Raw genomic sequence first — 19,099 nt, 5'->3', positions numbered from 1 at the left:
ATGATCACCATCTTTCCCTTAGGGGGGCTTAGCAACCCCTTTCTTTTGATCACACCCACCAGTGGTAGGTTTGATCACCTTTGTTTGGACCCAGTGGGCTGCCTTTTTTCCCAACTCTTGAGGAGAAAGTGGACATAGGCCTACCAGGTACTGATGTAACTTCTCAGGTACACAATTACTCAACAGATGCTCTTTCATAATTAGAATATAAAGCTCATCATAATTGTTGAAATTACTTTGTTCCTGAGCCTGAGGCGGTCTTTAGAGGGTGGAACCTTAGGGTGGAATTATAGGGCTCTGGAGCGGGGATTCGAGGGAAGACAGTTGGCGGAGTTGGAAAGAGGTGCCTCTGTTGTTGAGCACCTCTTGCAAGAAAATTATAAATAAAGTTTCTTCTTACCTGAACTCTTGTGTGTGTCTAAATATAAGACACAATTTGGCAACGATTGGGGGCAGGGGCAGCCTTGACGCGGTAAAGGAGCGTGTCAGGTCCCGGCGGACTGAAGAGCCGAGGGCTGGAGCTGCAGTGTGGCGATAACGTGGCCGAGTTCAAGAGAGCGTGGATGGTAAAATTGAAGAGCCGCGGTCTGGAGTTAGATGTGAGGCGGCGAAGGGCCGAGTGCTAGTGTGGTGCAGTACAGTTGAGAGGCAGGACGGCAAGTTGAGGAACCACAAAGGTACTGTCTGTGGGGGATAAACAACCCAAGATGTCACTGTCAGCTGTTTTCACTGCATCTCTGACTCCTGTTGGGTAATCTAGATCACATGTCTTGACGTTACCAAAGCCAGATAGAGGTCCGAACTGCATTTTTTAATACACATACATCAGTGCCCATTGGTGATACACTCACCATCTGCATGAAAAGAACGTGCAGTCGCAACGGCGATACGCACACCTTTTACTAAATAAAGCAGCATTCTCCTCCTCTGTCAGTTACTCTGTGATACAGTCACCAATCAAGTAAGTGACATTGCATTAGGTTGGCATGGATTTTCTGCAGCGTTCACCAGGAACCTATTTATTAGGTGATACGCTCACCATTAAAAGCAATCGTGTACTGTGCCTACGTGATACGCACACCCTTAATTTCCGGAATAGGGGTTATGCATATTGCAAACTAGTTTTTATTTGGTGATACCCACCTATTTTGGCAGCACTCATATTTATTGTGAATATACCTCTGTGTATGACAACTTGCATATTTTTTTTATTGTTTTGATTTGTGAGCTACTACTAAATTTACGCCATGTCCAGTATACCTCCGCCACCAGCATTTTTACAGTGTAAGGGAGATCCTCCTATGAAATGGGAGTTGTGTTTTCCAGTATTTTTAGCGTAGGTGGAAGTATTAGAAGGTAAGGAGTGCACACCACAAAGAAAATTGGCTTTACTAAAACACACGTTAAGTGGTGTGAGACTAAAGGAATTCACCACATTACCTCCTGTAGAGAATCCAAAAAATGTAAATGTGTTTGAGCGGGCAGTAAAACAGCTATCCATAAGATATGATTTGATTTGATTTGATTAAAAATTTATAAAGCGCACGTGTGCCCATAGGCGTCTTGGCGCTGAGCAGAGACAATGACTACCTGGTGAAAAAGAAAGCGGTCTGGTCTACAAGGAAGAGAACAGCCAGGTTTTTACCTCTTTCCTGAAAGACAGGATAGAGGGGCTGTTTTTGATAGTGATAGGAAGGAGATTCCACGCCCTTGCTGCATGTAACAGAAAGCTTCTCCCCCCCCATCTGACCTGCTTGTATCTTGCTGTCTGAATGAGTTTAGATTGACTTGAACGGAGAGTCCTAGGGGGCTCGTACAGTTGCAGGTGGTCTATCAAAAACTTAGATCCGGTCCCTTGCAAGGCCTTGTATGTCAGGCAGACAGATTTAAATTTTATTCTTTTGTCTATTGGTAGCCAATGTAAGGATTTTAATTTATGTGTGACTGGCTCAGATCTGGGGATATCAAGGATTAATCTTGCCGCAGCATTCTGCAGGCGTTGAAGTTTAGCCAAGTGTTGGGCCTGGATCCCAGCAATGGTAAGATATGGCAAGATATGGTAAGATATGGTAAGAAAGTCAACACAGTTATGGAAAGGTTTACATTATATTCAAGGGCACAGAAATATGAAGAAAGTATTGAAGAGTATGTATCAGCTCTGAGAGTGTTAGCTGCATCATGTGCATTTGAAACCATAACGTATGATCAAGTATTGAGAGATCAAGTTATGATGAAAACTAAAATTAAAAAGGTGCAAGAAAGGGTATGGGCAGGATCTGATAGGTCATTGAATGCCACTATTACCATTGCAAAGAGCATAGAACAATCGGAAAAATTGGAAGTAGAAAAAAAAAACAGAAGTCAATTATTCAGTCAAATCTGCAGTCAATCTGAGAAAGAAACAAAAATGATATCGATGCGGAAAAAAACGCTATGTTACAGATGTGGCAGTAGTTTCTACCTTTGCAGTTTCAGAACTGGCCAGCAATAGACAAAATATGTAGTTGTTGTAGAAAAAAAGGTAATTTTGGAAGGGTATGCAGGAGTAAAATCAGATTCCAATGTAAATTATATGACTGATGGGGAGTTTGAAGGCTTTCCAAATAGTGTGGTGCACATTAATGATAAAGGGGTGGAGGTCATGGTTGACTCATGTGCATGGTACACTATCATTGGCAAAACTCTGTGAGAATCAAATTGGAAAAATGAAAAACTGATTGCCCCAGATGTACAAACTGGAGGATATACTGGCCACAAGATAGATTTACATAGTTATTTCTGGCTAACATTTGCTTCAAAGAAAGGAAAACAAGAGGTAAAATGTATGTGGCTCCTAAAGGGGATTCCATTTTAGGGTGGCCACATCAGCAAGAATTTTATATGAAATTAGATCTCAACGCTGTGCCACAGGTGTATGTGGTGGGAAACGTACAAAAAGGAAGTGATGATGATGGTAGTGATGTGAAAACAGAATTTCCTGAAGTTTTTTCAGATAATTTGGAGAAATTCATTGGGTTCAAATACAAAATTGTTTTGTGGAGAATGCCGTTTCAGTCAGGCATAAATTTCGAAATGTACCTTTGACTTACAGGGAAAAATTGAGAGTTATGTTAAAAGATGTGTGTGAAAAGGAGCTTATTCAACCAATAGAGCCATCACCATGGGTATCTCCAGTAGTTTTAGCACTGAAGCCTGCTGGTGGGCTTCGACTCTGCTTGGATCTTAGGAGTCTCAACAATAAAACTTAGATTGATAGGCATCCTTACCGAATTTCCATAAACGTGTGTCCACTTTAGCAGAAGCGATAGTTTTTTCCAAATTAGACTTAGCAAGTGCATACCATCTGATACAATTATAAGAGGAATTGCGCCTTTTAACAGCAATGGTGATACCTGATGGCATGTTTCAATTTTACGGAATGCCTTTCGGGTTGGCTAGTGCTGCATATGTGTTTCAGAGACTGATGAAGGAAACGCTTATGGAGGTCCAAGAAGCAATCGCATTTCAAGATGACATTTTAGTACATGGGAAAAATTAAGAAGATCATCATTCCAATTTGAGGAGTGTTCTGCAGAGGTTAAGACAAAAGGGTTTAACCCTCAAGGAATCCAAGTGCAAGTTGTATCGCAGTGAGGTGGAGTATTTAGGTCACTGTATTTCTAAGAATGGAATCAAACCTAAACAAGATCATGTAAGAGCTGTTAAAGACGCCCAGGTTCCAACATCTAAGAAACAGTTACTGTTATTTTTAGGACTTTCAGAATTTTATTCTAAATTTATTAACAACTATGCTGCCAAGGTTTATTGTGATGAAAAACAATGACTTTTTGTGACAAGTTTAATAGGAACAATCTTTCAATTACCTCAACAAAGAGCTTGCTAATGCACCTTTTTAAAAGTCATTTGAAGTGGGGAGAGAGTGCATTGTGGCTGTGGATGCCAGGGAATTTGGGTTGGCAGCCACTTTGTTACAAAAAATAAAATCGTAAGAATATGTGATATCGTCTGCATCTAGGACATTGACAAATTCAGAGAAAAATGATTCTGTTATAGAGAAAGCGCTATCAGCACACACTTGGCCAGTGGATCATTTTAGACAGTTCTTGTGGGGAACGCATTTTGTGTTGAGAATAGATCACAATCCGTTAGTGTATGTACTATCACCTGGTGGTGGAAGGAACCTGACTGCTAGATTGGCATGATTAGCAGCAAAACTGCAATCTTATCAATACAGAATTGAACATGTTCCAGGGAGGTTGAATGTTCATGCAGATTTCTTATCATGTTTGCAAGTCAATTCTAAGTTGGATGAGAATGAAGAGGAAAGTGAGTGTGAGGTTGCTTATACTATGGCTGATATAAATTAAGGTGATCATGCTAAGGCTGATTTAGAGATGATTTCCAAGGAAAGATGGCAAAGTGAATCCAGAAAAGATGTGGAATTGATGGTGGTTGGTGTTTACTTGAATAATGGTTGGCCAGAAGAACGGAAAAAGAAACTCCAAGTGCAAAGGCATTGGTGCAATTGTTAGTACTTGCCTGAGATACAAATTGAGAAAATATATTTTGCTTTTGTCTATATCGGAGAAACAATTGTCCACTAGCACCAAAATGGTGAAAAGTGATTTGAAAACCATATGCAGTGTAATGTGTGTCATGTTAGCCCTTGTGCAGATTCTTTTGAACACATTCGTCACTACACAAAAAACACAAGTGGTGCAAATGAATGTGCTATGCTTGTTTTTGCACTGGTGTAAAGTTAGTGCACCACAGTCCTTGAGCACCTCAAAAAGAACTGCCCATCAGTTAAATGCCAACCATATGTGTAGCAGTAGCATCATTCATAGTTCCATAACTCAAGCTTTGTTGGGGTGAATTTTACATGGTGTAGCAACTAACACTTACTACCCTCTTTGTACAGCAGTGTTCCCATCTTTTTACACCCTCTGCCCACTTCCCCCGGACTGACACTCGCTGGGAGGCTTTATTATAACTTTGTTTTGTAATATAGTCATTTACTAGAAGTGTGGGCCGGTGAATGTGCAGGAAGACTCCTTTTGTAAAAGCATATTGCGGATTTAAGTGTCAAACAAGAACCCGGGCGGGCCACATATAGAAAGGCGAATGTTGCTGCCAGCATGCTAGGGAATGTGAAATTCATTTAAATCTGAAATGTAAACAGGATTGTTTCTGTCACGGATTACCTCTCTGGATTGGCCCACAGTTCCTGGTGTAGTTAGGTGTACTGGCTCGCCTGAAGCTGTGTGACTGCTCTCAGTATGAGCAATCATGCGACCGGCAAGAAAGAGGGCTGAGTATAGAACTGAGCACCTCGGACTTCTGAGGCCTGGTGGTGCTGGATCTTGGGTGGGTTCTGGCTGGTCCTGCTGGGTCATATAGGGCGCACCTCCAAAGCTCGTACTCTGAGCGGTACTGCTTCTCAGAGTACTCTGTTCAGAACCACAGGGATGATCATGGGGTTGTATGGCGCCATCCGATCTGAGCAGGAAAAAGTCCACATCCATAAACTGCATGTGACCAATCACAGCGAGAAGCCAGAGAGTACAGCTTGTAAATTGTACCAAGCTGAGCTGATTCCAGAGACAGTTTCCACAGCAACCAGTCACCATAACTCTGGGCCCCGCTCAGTGCCCAGAAGTCGCAAAGATTATTCAGATTAACACTGGCAGTGCACATGCAGCACTAAGAGCAAAGCACCTCGACCAATACATAGGAGCTATAAATGCGTGACAATTAATTTTAATGCAGTGATGCAGGGAAACGTTCGAAAATGCTTTAGACTAACGCATGATGCATGGCACTTGGCAGGGCTGATACCTACTCTGGAAACACATGTGCACAGACAAGTACACACTGCTAGACACACAAACGTAGAGTTAGACCCACTCAGGCACATAATAATTATTATAATAATTCATTTTTGTATAGCGCCAACGTATCCCCCCCTGAAGGGTTTTAAGGCTGAGGGCCGTGGGGAGCTAAGGGAGCTATTGCCCAGTCACATTATGCTGAGCTGAGCTGCTGCCGGCGATCGAACCGTGACCTCTGCGCTCCAAAGTCAGACGCTCTGGCCGCAGCGCCACACCTCTCCCTGCCATACATGATTCTAGACACAGTTAATTAAACTGCTATACAAGCCCATACAGACTGCTAGAAACACTCGGGCACACAAAAACACACTGGTAAACGCTCACAAAAACACACTGCTGGGCACAGAGAAACTGCTAGAGACGCATGATACACACACACACACTGCTACACAGTCAACACTGGCTGTGCCATACAGCTTCTTTTCTTTACTTTCAGTCATTTGCAATATGGGTAAGAAACATTGTCAAATCCAATAGATCTCGTATAGGCAAGACTTATTGACTTTGCCAATGCTTGTTAACTCAATGACACTGTGCCCCCAGTGAGCAGCACTGCCTCAGTACACATACCTACGTTTAAACAAAAAGTATGCAGGGGCTTATTTACAAGCCCTTTGCACCGCGATAGGTCACTTTTTCCCATATTAAAAGTGACGCACCGGCGGCGCAAGAGGCTTGCAAATAAGGGGGCAGATTTACAAGCCCCTTGCGCCTCTTTTACGCCGCCATTGCGTCACTTTTGTGACGCAGCGGCGGCGCAAAGCCAGCGCCCTGGTGCGGGATACTTACAGCGTGACGCATCTGGGAGATGCGTCACGTTGTAAAGCCCTGCGCCACATGTAGGCGTTCTGGCGCAGGGGGGGTGCGTTCCGGCGCAGGAACGCCTCCTAAATGTGGCTGAGTGAAATCTACAAGATTTCCCTCAGCCACTTTTAAGGCCATGCTGCGTCAAAACCCTGCGTCTGCTTGAAATAGGCGTAAGGATTGACGCAGCATTTTAAAGATAGGGCACCCCCGAGCCTTGACTCCAGAAATGCGCCGCCTTTACGGCAGCAGATGCGTCACGCATCTGTCCACTTTTGCCCTATAGTGCGCCGTATTGTAAATGTGGCGCATCCATGGTGGCGGAGCCGTGACGCACAATAACTGGCGCATCCCTGCTGGTATGCAGGGATGCGCCAGTTATTGTAGATCTGCCCCAAGGTCCGTAGGGGCAGATTTACAAGCCCTTGCGCCACTTTTGCGTCACTTTTAACATGGGAAAAGTGACGCAAAAGTGGCGCAAGGGGCTTGTATATCTGAGCCGAAGTACTTAGTTATAGAGCTGTATGTTGCGCCACAGGGGACTCTTTTCTTACTTCTCGGTTTTGTAGGTTTCACTCACAATGTCACACATAAGTCACAGAAATGTCACTCATAAAACAAACAAACCGTGATAATGTCACACATGACCAAACTGGAAACTTGGCAGTTATGCTGTCTTAGGTCTAGTTTCGCGCTACACAAATACAACGTCCATAAAAAAATAAAAATAAAATCTAAAAAAATATATATATATCAATCGTCTGTGGTAACAGCAGTCCGTAATTAAATGTTGTATCCCTCTGTTCTATCGCATTGGGGGATTTTATACTGTATGCCTGTGACGTTTTCCTACCTCCAACATGGCAATTTAAGGGCCGGGACGCGTGTAGAATTCTAGATGCGTGGCTACGTTTCAGCTACGTCTCTCTTTTACGCACATCCCACAAGCAGCCTCGTGGATGTGTCTGTGAGGAAACCGATCGCACTTCCAACTACATACGGAAGTGACGTCAAACCCCTTTTCGAGGTGCAGCTGGAGAGAGGCGCACGCGGTTGCTGGGTGCGGGAGCGATAGGGAGTTGATTACGGGTTCCAAAGCGGCGCGCGGGGCTAAGAGCCCCGGGCGGTGATTTATGTGGGTTGAAACTGTGTACCAGACAGAAGCTCACGTCCTCCAAAGGGCTCCGTAAGCGTTCTTCGGAAGCCCCAGTTCTCTCTGAATCCTCACGGTACTGTCTCCGCCATGTTGGTGCTATTCGAAACGGCGGCAGGGTACGCCATCTTCAAGGTAAGGAAGGGGTAGGTCGGTGGGCGGGGGGGATATGCATCGTGAGCCCACCGTGCTCAGAAGCCGGGATTGCTGTGTTCAATATAGCCTTTTTCTCCTCGTAGAAAAGTGCCATAAAGCATATACTAGCCATGGTGTGGTATTTTCTTCTGGTGCCACGTGTTTGTTTTGGTGAGGGCATATATATATGTATTTTCTTCTCCCCCTTAAAGTAAGAAAGGGCTGTGGTTGAAGTTTCTGATATCTTTGAACTCAAACGTGGTCTTCTAAATATTTAAGCAATTGACGTTAATTCACTGAAAAGTTGGTCACAAGTTATTTGAACATTGCCGACAGTGTCGGCTACACCACTCGTATTAGAGTAACATGGGGTGTGCCGGTGTTTCACGGGAGGTTAGACCACGTGTTCAGGTGAAACTTAAAATTATTTGGTTGTCTTCGCGTTATTTCCAAATCAAAGGGACCAGACAGTTGATCATTACAGTACTATTCGAGGCCATATCTATCTTTTTTTTCGCAGCATTATATATAATCATAGTCGTGCCACATAGAGCAAAAGAACAGGAATTAAACATCAACAAACTTGTTATCGATTTCCACATAATCATAACCGTTGTGACAAGTGTATCCCGTCACTAGTCAATCCTGAATTTCTACAAACATCCGTTTTGTCTGGAGATAATTTACTCAATGTAAAAGCATTATACCAGATATTAATTATTTTGCATTACATGTACAGGTTGTGAATGTGGCCTAGACTATCTTCATACAGGATGCGTTGGACTCGGATACGTATTTTTAAAGGCCATAATATTTACATTTTGTTCTTTTATTTGGCGTATTCCGGTAATTTTGAAGTTGTGCATTCCCCTCGGTGGTGCCGATTCGTTTCTACCCCCGCCTTGTTTTGGGTATCTTACTTTGTTGGATATTATTCAAATGGTCTATGGTGCGTCCTTAAGTTTTATTCTCTTCGTGTGTGGATCTAGTTAACGATTATTGTTATTTCTTGGATAATCGTTTGAACTTAATCCGGGGCCGGCCGTACCCGACAACAGTAGAATCTTATATCTCCAAAAGAATGCATGTCTTAAAAACATTCCTAATAAGAACACACAATATAGCGCTGCTGCTTGGCTTCAGCATGGTCGAATGTACAATGTCTCTATTTTTCAGTCTCTGCGATCCGTTTTGTCAATTCTGGTAGCACTTTTTGTAGCGCTTAACTCTAAAGCGCTCAGAGTGGTCAAAGCGTATCTTTTGGACTGGCTTTTTTTTATTTTTATTATCCATCCACAACCCTGTGGGTATCTGATGACGAAACAATTATGTAGTAGCGCCTAAATTGGCCCCAATTTGATGCATCATCAGGGAACGAGTACTAATTCATGTGTGCCTTAAGACCGGATCTGACTGCTATTACTGTTGCTTATACTCATGGGTCAACGCTTTTACGTCTTCAGCGCAGGTATCCAACCTCCATTGGAGGCACACAACTCGGCCACATTCCCAATGTATTGGTTATCAAACAGCCAGAGGGCGAGCTGCACAGTACTGATGATTGGCACGTTGTTAGTCCATTATGCCTTGTACTGAGTGCCAGGATTGCCTTCTTCCTCCTTATGTTCTCATAGCGAGACTTAACTTTAGAATATGTGAATCGAGCAGGGCTTTTATATTGGTTTACTTTAGGGAATGGTTGAAACGCGTTGTGGTGAGTTTGGCGCAATCGCTTGGCAGAAATAGATTATGTACATTAAAAAACATCCTTCACAATATATTGCATTCATAATATTTAAGCTGCTGAACATCAATTTCGCGGAGTACATTTAATAAAATAACAATTCAGAAGATAAACCACAATTGTGGTTTCAAAGCCAATCTAAAAGCTTATTACAGTTCACATATGTGCTTGATTTAACATTTAAAAAAAGTAGAACAATTTCGAGTATGGTTGAACAGCCTGTTGACGACAAAATGGGTGTAAATATCCTCCTTTCATTTAACATGCCAGGACAGAGACTTTTTTCTACTGTTTCATTAGCTTTATTTCATTGATGTTCTGAGATTCTCCTAGTTATTCCCAGCTGAAGGGAGCTGGCTCTGTATATATTATGCCAAAGTAAAGTTAGTGTGCCTAGAGTCCAGTGGAACCCTAGGGGTACAGCAGAGGCTAAAGAAGACACCTTACACTCTTTTGTGGTAGTGTAGTTGAGGCTTATTGGGGTGGTAGTGTTTAGTATTTTTTGTACATGCTCGGGCAAGAAATGGTGGAACACACCCAAAGGCTGACTCCAGATCAATGGTTTGTATAAAAAGAACCAAGAATTATCTAGATGAAGAGAAGTTAAACTCTTCATACGTCACTTTTAGAAATTCAGTGAACACTGGATTTGTAGGAACGTTCAAATTACTTTTACAGTTGAGAGAACTATTTTTTAAACTTTAAAACAGTTGCAATTACTTTTGGATTACTTCGTGACTGCTTTCATAGTGTAGCATTTAATGTACTCCTAACAGTTTAACTAATACAGGACATTGATAAACTGGTTAATTATTGTAAGGCACCAAGTCAGCTTTTTGCTGCAGTACAAGACATCAGGTATGTAAAACAGTTTCAGAATGGGAGTTTTGGGAATAACAACCAAGGTTCAGGCTAGCACTCTAGGCAGCACTAGAGCGGCCGGATGCAGAGCTAGGAGGCACCCAGGTTGGGGGCTGCTCACGGGCAGGCCACTCTGTCGCGGGAGCCAAGCTTCAAGGGATAAGTCCAGAGCAAATTGGGGACCCAGTTTGGCACCAAGTTCACACCACCAGCTGCGCTGGGGCGGTCGGGTGCATAGTTCCCAGTAGGTGTCGGGAGCCCAATGCTTTACTGTGGAGGCTGTTGGTCTTGGAAAAGGACTGCAGGCTGGAGCCAAAAGACTGTATGAAGGGAACCAACGACTGGAGGGTGAAATTGAAGAGTTGCTGCACCCGCAGCTCCTGGGGTGTTCTTTGGTGTTAGCCTCCTGGTCTCTTCCAGTCGCGGTCGGGGGTTACCCTCACTATGAGGCTGCAGGCGTTGAGGAGAAGGTCGGTGGAGGTCACCTAACACTGGAACACAGTTCAGGATCATGGAGGGGGGTAACTGGGTTATGGGCCACTTGGTCTGTGGTGAGGACTCTGGATCTGGAGTCCTGGTTTGGGTTGGTGTCGGACAAATCCGGTGTCCACAGGAGATCAGAGTTCTTTAGGGAGGCAGATCAGGTCCCTGGGGTTCTTAAAGGCTGCAGGGTACGCCAGGTTCAGCCTGTAGGAGTTTCAGAGCATAAGACGTGCCCGTAGGGCTAGGGACAAATCAGTTGTCGTAGTCGTCTTCCGCAGCACAGCTCTTCAGTCGCTCTTCTTGTCGCGTCTAATGTGAAGAGGCAAGATTCAGGGGTGTTCTAAATACTAGATTTAGGGGCATTACAGGGGAGTGCAGTTTAGGACCAATGGGTCTCTTCCCTGGGGTGTGTACACACCCTAATATGCCAACCTCCAGTGGGAGGGGGTATAAGCCTCTTCCTAATTGGAGGGATTCCCCCTGAGGGGTGGGGTTGGCAATGGTGGGCACATCTCCCTTCCCCACTAGGTTTTCCATCCAGTTCTCGTGACATAATTGGGGGCCCTAACCGCTGGGAGCCAGTTGCTGATGGCATAAAAGGGCTTGGGGGTGGGGGGGGTGGATAGCTAACATAGGCGACAGCCCTTTGAAGCTCCCATCTCGGGGACCCTGCCCATGCTGTGGGAGGAGGCATGACACCTCTGCCCAGGATGTGATTTGTTTCCAGACCCAGAGAATGCGTGGCTCTCTGCCCAGAGGTCCAGAAACCTGTCTGGTGGTGGCAGATACCTGGGGGCCAGTCAGGAACCTCACCAGAGTTGGTCGTTTTTCGTTAAATCCAACCCTGGCATCGGTGTGGGTTTAATGTGCTGGGAAGTTTGATATCAGACTTCAGTAAAGGCATCATGGAGCTGTGGAGTTGGTGTTGATGAACTCCCAGCCCATGTACTCAAAACGTCTCCACTCCAAGTATCTGCGAATAGTACAGGCTCTGAATATTGCTCAGGCAGCTATGCCCTCACCTGTGGTATGGTGTACCCTGCCTTTAGGACTGTAAGGCCTGCTAGAGGGTTGACTTACCCATGCCACAGACTGTTGGTGGGCATGGCACACAGGTATGTACAAGTTTGCTTGCACAACTTTTGCCTTGAGTATTTTCTAATCATGCTGAAATTGGTGTGCATGGACTCATTTCTTTGTGACACGGATGTGTGCCATGTTGATTCTTCAGTTTGGTCTGCACCAAAACACTCACCCTGGGTGTTAAGGTGAGGGGCCTCTGATGGTGGCATAAGACATTCTGCATGTTTGAAGCCCTCTCTGATCACAAGGCCCTTGATACCAGGGGTTCCTTTTTAAAGGGTCACACAGGTGCCCTAGAGGTATGCCGATTTTGAGTTACAAAGGTGCAGTTCTTTGACAGCACACAGGTGCTGGGGCCTGGTTAGCGGAATCCCAGCGCACACAGCCTAGTTGGCATTGGGTATCTGGCATTTTATTCTCTCCTCCAGATTAGTCATATCATTGCAGTCTCAACTTATTTTATATCTCTCAGAAAATGTCCTTGGCAGTGCCGCCCATTGATTTACATAGGTCATTGTCTTACCTCTGCAGTTGCCTGTCGGAAACTTTACCACTGTCTGCGCTTTCTGGATGACCACTCCGTCAGAAGGCGGAACACTATACATCACTAGTGAGGACACAATGGAAATAGCATGTCCATGGATAATGATTGTAGAGGATCCTGCATCAAGTTGGGTTACACTGCAATCTGCTGATTGATACAGGTGAACTCATCAGCTCCTCACTCTTGGGCGACTTGATGGAACTTAAAGTTTCCCCTATGGAGACGACAATGCAGATACCCTGAACTAGGATGTGGCATAAACGGAAGGCCATTGGGTGAACACGGGGAGTGAGAATAGGTTAAAAGATTGGTGCTTGCCATAGTTATCCACGATAAAGTTTGACTTGGGCCAGCGTACCCCTCTGTTAATGACGGGGGAAAAAATAGAAAATGAGCCTCGGTATCCATTGCCTACGGTAAAGCTTCCGACTTTGTACAATTGCACTTAATGTTCTTCTTGACAGAATGAATGGACTTAAACCCCTCTTTCTAACGATATTACAATATGGGCGAGGGTTGGGGTGAATGGGGAACAGTCCTCTGAGTTAATCATTAAACAGGTACACGGGACTCGGCAAGGATGGCCCCCCCCATCACCCCTTTTTAGGTCTCGCCTACGCAGTGCACATGTGCTGCATAGGAGGGCCTTTAGCCATCGGTCTGCTCATTTTCAAGCACACACTCGTGCTTGTGGCAGCATCCACCTTGTGGGAGCGAGCAGCAGCAGCAGCGCGCCACGAGTGCAGTGCTTGAAAATGAGCAGACTGCTCTCCCAAGCGCACGAGGGCTCGCCTCCTGGCCCCCCCCCTCTCTCTCACGCACGGACCACTCGCGGGCATTTAGGGCATGATCCAGATGTTTCGGGAGACTGTATCAACCAGGAGGGTGGCTTGTACTCACTTTTCTGTCTAGAAGGTCTAACGCTGTGGCTGTAGCCACGGCTTACAAGGTCTTGACTGCCCATCATCTGACCAGTTTGCTGAACCCCAGGGCAAACCACTTCAGTGTGTGTCATCGTACCATTGAAGAGTATTGCTTTCACCCAGAAGTGACTCTGTACATCTGCGTCTTGTAAGACACCCCTCTGATGGATTGCTTTACTTCTCCTTGAAGCGCTCACTTTTGTTGTGCTTCCCCTTCTGTTCCCACTGTGGGAGCCTATGCGAAGCACATTCCCCGTGAAGTGACAATTTCAAAGTTATTACATGTTTTTTTTCCCATTCATCTCTTTGCTAGTGTTTTGCGGAATTTTCATTATGAAAACTGCAAGTTATTAAATGCAATGCAAGTTGTGAAGGGTGTGACATGCAGACCTTTTATGCGTTTTTAAGTCTTCTCCACTTCTGCCCTGAGGCATGGAGATTAAACGGGGCCATCTCATCTCTTTTGATCTACCTCTTGGGGTGGTGGTTGTTACCTTTGCTGTGCACTGTCCTTCCACCAGAATTGTAGAAGGCAGTTGGTAGATACATTTTGGTGTGCCGAAGGCAATGTAGATCCTTTGTGCAAGGTTTTCAGTTGGTACTCTTAGTTCAGCAAGGCTTTGCTCTATGTTTTCATTGTCTGCCGATGAACTCGTCCTTGCCCTCTTTAGAGGAATTGACTTGCATGCTCTTTCCTCAACTGTTTCATACCTCTGTGGGAATAATAACTTTTTGCGCGTCTGCCTGTAGTATGGGTATTCCAAGTATTTTAGAAGTAGATGAGTTAAAGGTCAGAATGCCTACTTACAAAACTCTCATTCTGAACTCTAGAATCACTAACTCTATAACATTCTAATACTTAAAGGTACATGTGAATAAGGTAACAATTATAAATACTACATGTAACACATCCCCCTTTTCCACATAATAAAACAAACCAAGTTACACACAAGCAAACATGACTATACATTAATAGTAAACAAAGTCTTCATTTCGAATTGGTGGAGCTCTAATTCTAGAACTATGCCTAACACTCTTGTTGTCACCTGATCCTCCACTATTTTCTGGAACAACTCTGTTACTCGGACAAAAAGAATGAGTAGACATGGAACTATTGTCACTTTCTCCCTCATTTAAACTCTAGAATCACTAACTATAACATTCTAATACTTAAAGGTACATGTAAATAAGGTAACAATTATAAATACTACATATAACACTGCCCTTCACGTCTATCTTTCCTGACTAGTTGGGAGTTCCGAGGTGTAGGTAGAGTATCCACTAGAAAGATTGTTACTGAAGTTAAGTAGCATATTCTTAAACTCGTCATCTTTCCTGAAGGTTACTAGTTTGTGGTCTTGGAAAACAAAAAGTACACCTCTGGCCTCTTCCTTTGTCTTTCTGTGATACTGGCAGCGGTAAGTTTGATGTGGCCAATCTCGCACGCAACCAGATCAGGAGACGTAATGTCTCATTTGTACCTCGGTATGAGTGATGTACATGTTCTACCAGGAACTCTTTCCCTCTCCTTTCACCAATCCCATTCAGGCCACTTGATTTCCATGGAGGGGATTAAAGGAGGGTGTTCTGACTACCCACATCAATCATCTGGCTCTTGTATGAACTGTACCAATCTTATGCTAACCCTTCTTCCAAAAGGAGGTGGATGGAGCCAACTGCTAGGCCACGTCACTACACTGGGCAGCAAGAAACCCCAGACCGAGCACCACCTGGAAGTTGTAGCTTTGCGCAAGCATGAAGACCACGTCTGATCTGGTCAATCTAGTTAAGGATTTTCCAAACCACTGGGGCACCATTTCCCTCGGGTTTATACTGTGTGTCTCATTGCAGATGGGACCTACCTGTCTAAAACTGCCCAACCTCTGCCTGCATTTTATGGCCGTTCTGCTTGGACAGGAGAATACGCAGGTTTATTTAACATGGTTTGATACTAGCGGGACAAAGCGCCACACACATTTAATTCCTCCTGCCGTGCTTAGCTCTTTAGAGGTGACGCTCTATTTTGTATCCATGTTCTTATCGAGTATAAAGTACACTGTTCCTCACTGAAGAATGTGGCCTAGGTCGGTGGACCTCGGAGCTGGGGAACCGGGTTCGAGTCTCGGCAGGATGCTCAGCATTCTGTGATGCTGGGTAAATCATTTAAGCTCCCCGTGCCTAACTATAATGAATGTGTATCTGTAACGCAACTCGTGCTCATGTAAAGCGTTCTGCTACCTCCGGGTTTAGTTTGCGCTATATAAAACTCCACACAAACCCAGCATAGGACCATGTAAGTGTTTAGTTAACCAGCACTATATCCTTGGTGCAACATCAGCTGTTGCATAGTGTGAGAAAGTGCCATCTTTCTTGCATGGTATGCCCCCACTTTTTGCTAAATTGCTGAATGTACTTCGATTGAGTGTACCCTGGGTTCCTGCCAATCAGGTGCCCAGGGCCTATGTTCCTTCCTTAAACCACACAAACTCCAAATTGGCAAACCCTAGCCACATGTCAGCCCCTAGTAAATGGTACCCTAGGTACCCAGGGCCTTGTGGTCAGGGAAGGCCTCTAAGGGCTGCAGCACTCATTGTGCCATCCTTAGAGGCCCTGTACCCTTACACACACACACTGCCCTTGCAGGCTGAGTGTCTGGGTGCAGGACAAAACAAAGAGTCGACATGGCACACATCACTGTGTACCATGCCCATCACCTACACTGCCAAGGCATATGTCAGCCACCCCTCTAGCTGGGTGCATTACGCCTATGGTGTGGGCACAGGAGCAGGAGCCCTGTGCCCCTACAGTACCCGGGTCCATTCCTGGGCACTGTAAGTGCAGTGCTGTCATTTAAGAGTACATGGTGCTGAGAGCTTGTCAAACACGAGCTCCACAGCACCATATTGGCAACACTGAAGCCTGGGAAGTTTGGTATCAAACTTCTCAGCACATTGAACCCACACTGATGCCAGTGTAGGATTTAATGTACTAAGCACCCCAGAGGGCATCTTAGAGATGCCCCCTTACAGCTAACTTACATTCCACGTCTGCTCTGAGGCTGCCCAGGCTGCCACACAGCAGACACGTTGCTGGACCCCTGGGTGGGAGAGCCCCTGCTCTCCCTGGCCTGCAACAATGCACATCCTGGGTGAGGTGAGAAATCTCCTCCCCCAGGATGAGCAACGGGAAGCTTCAAAGGCAGGCCGCCATTTGGAGTTTCCCCAGGCCACTGCAACCCCCCACTCTGGCGGGAAGCTTGGCCGGAAACCCCATACAAGGACAGGGGATGTGCCAGCCTGCCCACCCCGCCCCTCAGGTGGGGGAGGCGAGGTGAAGCACATCTCCGGGCTCTCGCCATCTTGAAGATGGGAGGCCCTACCCTATCAGGATTAGGCTACTGCCCCCCTCCCACAGGAGAGAGGCAGGATAGGGGGTGTACCCACCCCAGGACCAGGACCCATTGGTCCCTGGCCTTCACCTACCTGTAACGCCCCTAAATCTAGTATTTAGGGGCACCCTGAACCTTCCTTCCGGAGATTCCAGATAGAAAACTACAAGAAGAACAAGGACCTGCCCTGCAGCTGCTAAAAAGAGAAGAAGACACCAACTGCTTTGGCCCCAGCCCTACCGGCCTGTCGACTCTCGAACCTGCACCCGCGCGGCATCTCTCGTGGCCAGCAACCTCACCAACCCCGGAGGACCTGGCTACCTTTTGGCTCTAAGCCCCTGGGACTCCCATGAGTAGAGGCTCTACTCAAGAAACCTATTTTTAACCCCTGGCAGCAGCCCGGAACCGCGGACCCAACACACTCTGCACCAGCCAAGCCTGGCCAGTGCCGGAGTGGACTAAGACCCTGAGGACGACCCCACGGCGACTGTGACCCCGATCCGGCACCCAAGGACCCCCCTTGACATCCCGGAAGAAGCCTGCAGCCTCAGAACCGAGTGCCACCCCAACCGCGATCAACCAGAGGGTAAGATTCCCGACGTCAATAGGCACCCCGGCGCCCTGCGGCCCCCTGTGCCCAAACCTACAACTACCCAACTTGCCTCTCGAAGTGGTGGTGGCACCTGAAACATCCTCGTCCCCGAGCCTGCAGCCTTTTTCCAAACCGGAACATTCCCATTGATTTCCATTGAGCGCCCGAAGGCTCAAAAGCACCCAGCCGCCCGAGTGGCCCTGGCAGTGCACTCTCTACACTAATCTACTTCCCCACTTGCCCTGAGTAAGTGACCAGGAGCCCAGCTCCCACAGCCGCGTGGCTTGCCAGACAGAAGCCACCAACCAAGGCCCCCCTATCCCTCATAGGATAACATTGGGCCTAACTCTCTCTGCACCCGGCCGTCCTGAAACCGCTGAGGGTGAACCAACTGTACCTACCTGACACTGGGGGACCCCTGAGTCCATGCCCGGAATTTCAACTCTGCCAGTCGAGTACTTACCCTTAAACGGCTAACTTCATTTTCTTCATAGGGTAACATTGACAGAAGATTTTTGAAGAAAAAGCCAAAGTGTGAACTTTTCAAAACTGCAAATATTCACCAAAAATCAGCCAAGTGACAAAAACGAATGTACTCACCTGCTCCTAGGTGAGCTCCCAGTGCTGGATCTTGGTGCCCAGCCCTGACCCTGAAAAGTGTTCACAACTATACTTACCTCTAACTCATTTTTCTCCCATAGGAAACCATTGTCTGCTTTTCTGTGAAATTTCTTCTGTCTATTTTTGCAAATTTGAAATATTCTTTTAAAATCGTACCATTTCTGCAAACGAAATTACTTACCTGTTTTTGATAAGGACCCCAGTCCTGGGTCTAGGTCAGGGGTGTGGAATCTACTTGGCCAGGGGACAAAATGTTACACAAATCTACTTGTCCTGGGAAGGTAACTGCTTGCCCCACCTACTCCATAAATCACTATGGTAGGTCTGCACGGAGAGACCCTGCACTACAATCAGTGCAACATACTGTGCAATATATATTTCAAGTGCAAGTCCAATTGTGCAGTGCATGGTCATGCACTCTTAAATGCAACTGTTCTGGTTGGCTGTACAGCATGTGTGCAGATGTGTCAGTGTGCACTGCACTCAATTATCAACTATTTTGCTTGTAACACATTTTCATATGTAGAGAAATAGTACCTAGAGGCAGAGGGCAGATTGCATTTCTTGAAGTGTTTTTGGCACAGTCCAGACTGTCGAAATATGAAACTCTAGGACAGAAGGGTGTTCTCCATCATAGGGCCAACTCATAGCTGTCCAGCTTCAAAAATCCTCCGATGTGATGCACTGATAAACGTATGGATGGGAATAACTGCACTTCTTGGCAGAGCTTATGAAGTTTCATGGGGCAGCAAAATCATGTAGCAGATAACCTATGGTTCACTCTTGCAATTAGTAATGGCTGCAGCACAGTAAGCTTCCCTAACATGAAGAGGTGCAGATCAGCAATGGGTGTTCAAGTTTGTCTCCTTCAGGTATG

At 45.8% G+C, this 19,099-nt stretch overlaps 1 protein-coding gene and 1 long non-coding RNA gene across 3 annotated transcripts in view; one reads left to right on the top strand and one right to left on the bottom strand.

Annotated features, from left to right (window-relative positions):
* The window catches only part of LOC146858200 (uncharacterized), a 150,611-nt gene extending 142,923 nt beyond the window's left edge, over positions 1–7,688 (bottom strand). Inside the window, exon 1 of the long non-coding RNA XR_014980005.1 lies at positions 7,549–7,688. This is a non-coding gene — a long non-coding RNA (uncharacterized LOC146858200). The remainder of the gene's footprint in view (positions 1–7,548) is intronic.
* A 23-nt stretch (positions 7,689–7,711) lies between these two features.
* Positions 7,712–19,099, top strand: part of NOP58 (NOP58 ribonucleoprotein) — an 80,041-nt gene continuing 68,653 nt past the window's right edge. For both annotated transcript variants that reach the window (XM_085648969.1, XM_085648968.1), the window contains exon 1: positions 7,712–7,983. In XM_085648969.1, the coding sequence (XP_085505095.1) occupies positions 7,939–7,983 (45 nt within the window). In that variant the 5' untranslated portion in view covers positions 7,712–7,938. The remainder of the gene's footprint in view (positions 7,984–19,099) is intronic.

The sequence above is a fragment of the Triturus cristatus genome, chromosome 3_2, assembly GCF_964204655.1.
Source record: "Triturus cristatus chromosome 3_2, aTriCri1.1, whole genome shotgun sequence".
Taxonomy (NCBI): Eukaryota; Metazoa; Chordata; class Amphibia; order Caudata; family Salamandridae; genus Triturus; species Triturus cristatus.
Note: the sequence above shows the minus strand (reverse complement) of the source record. Positions and strands in the feature narration are given on the sequence as shown.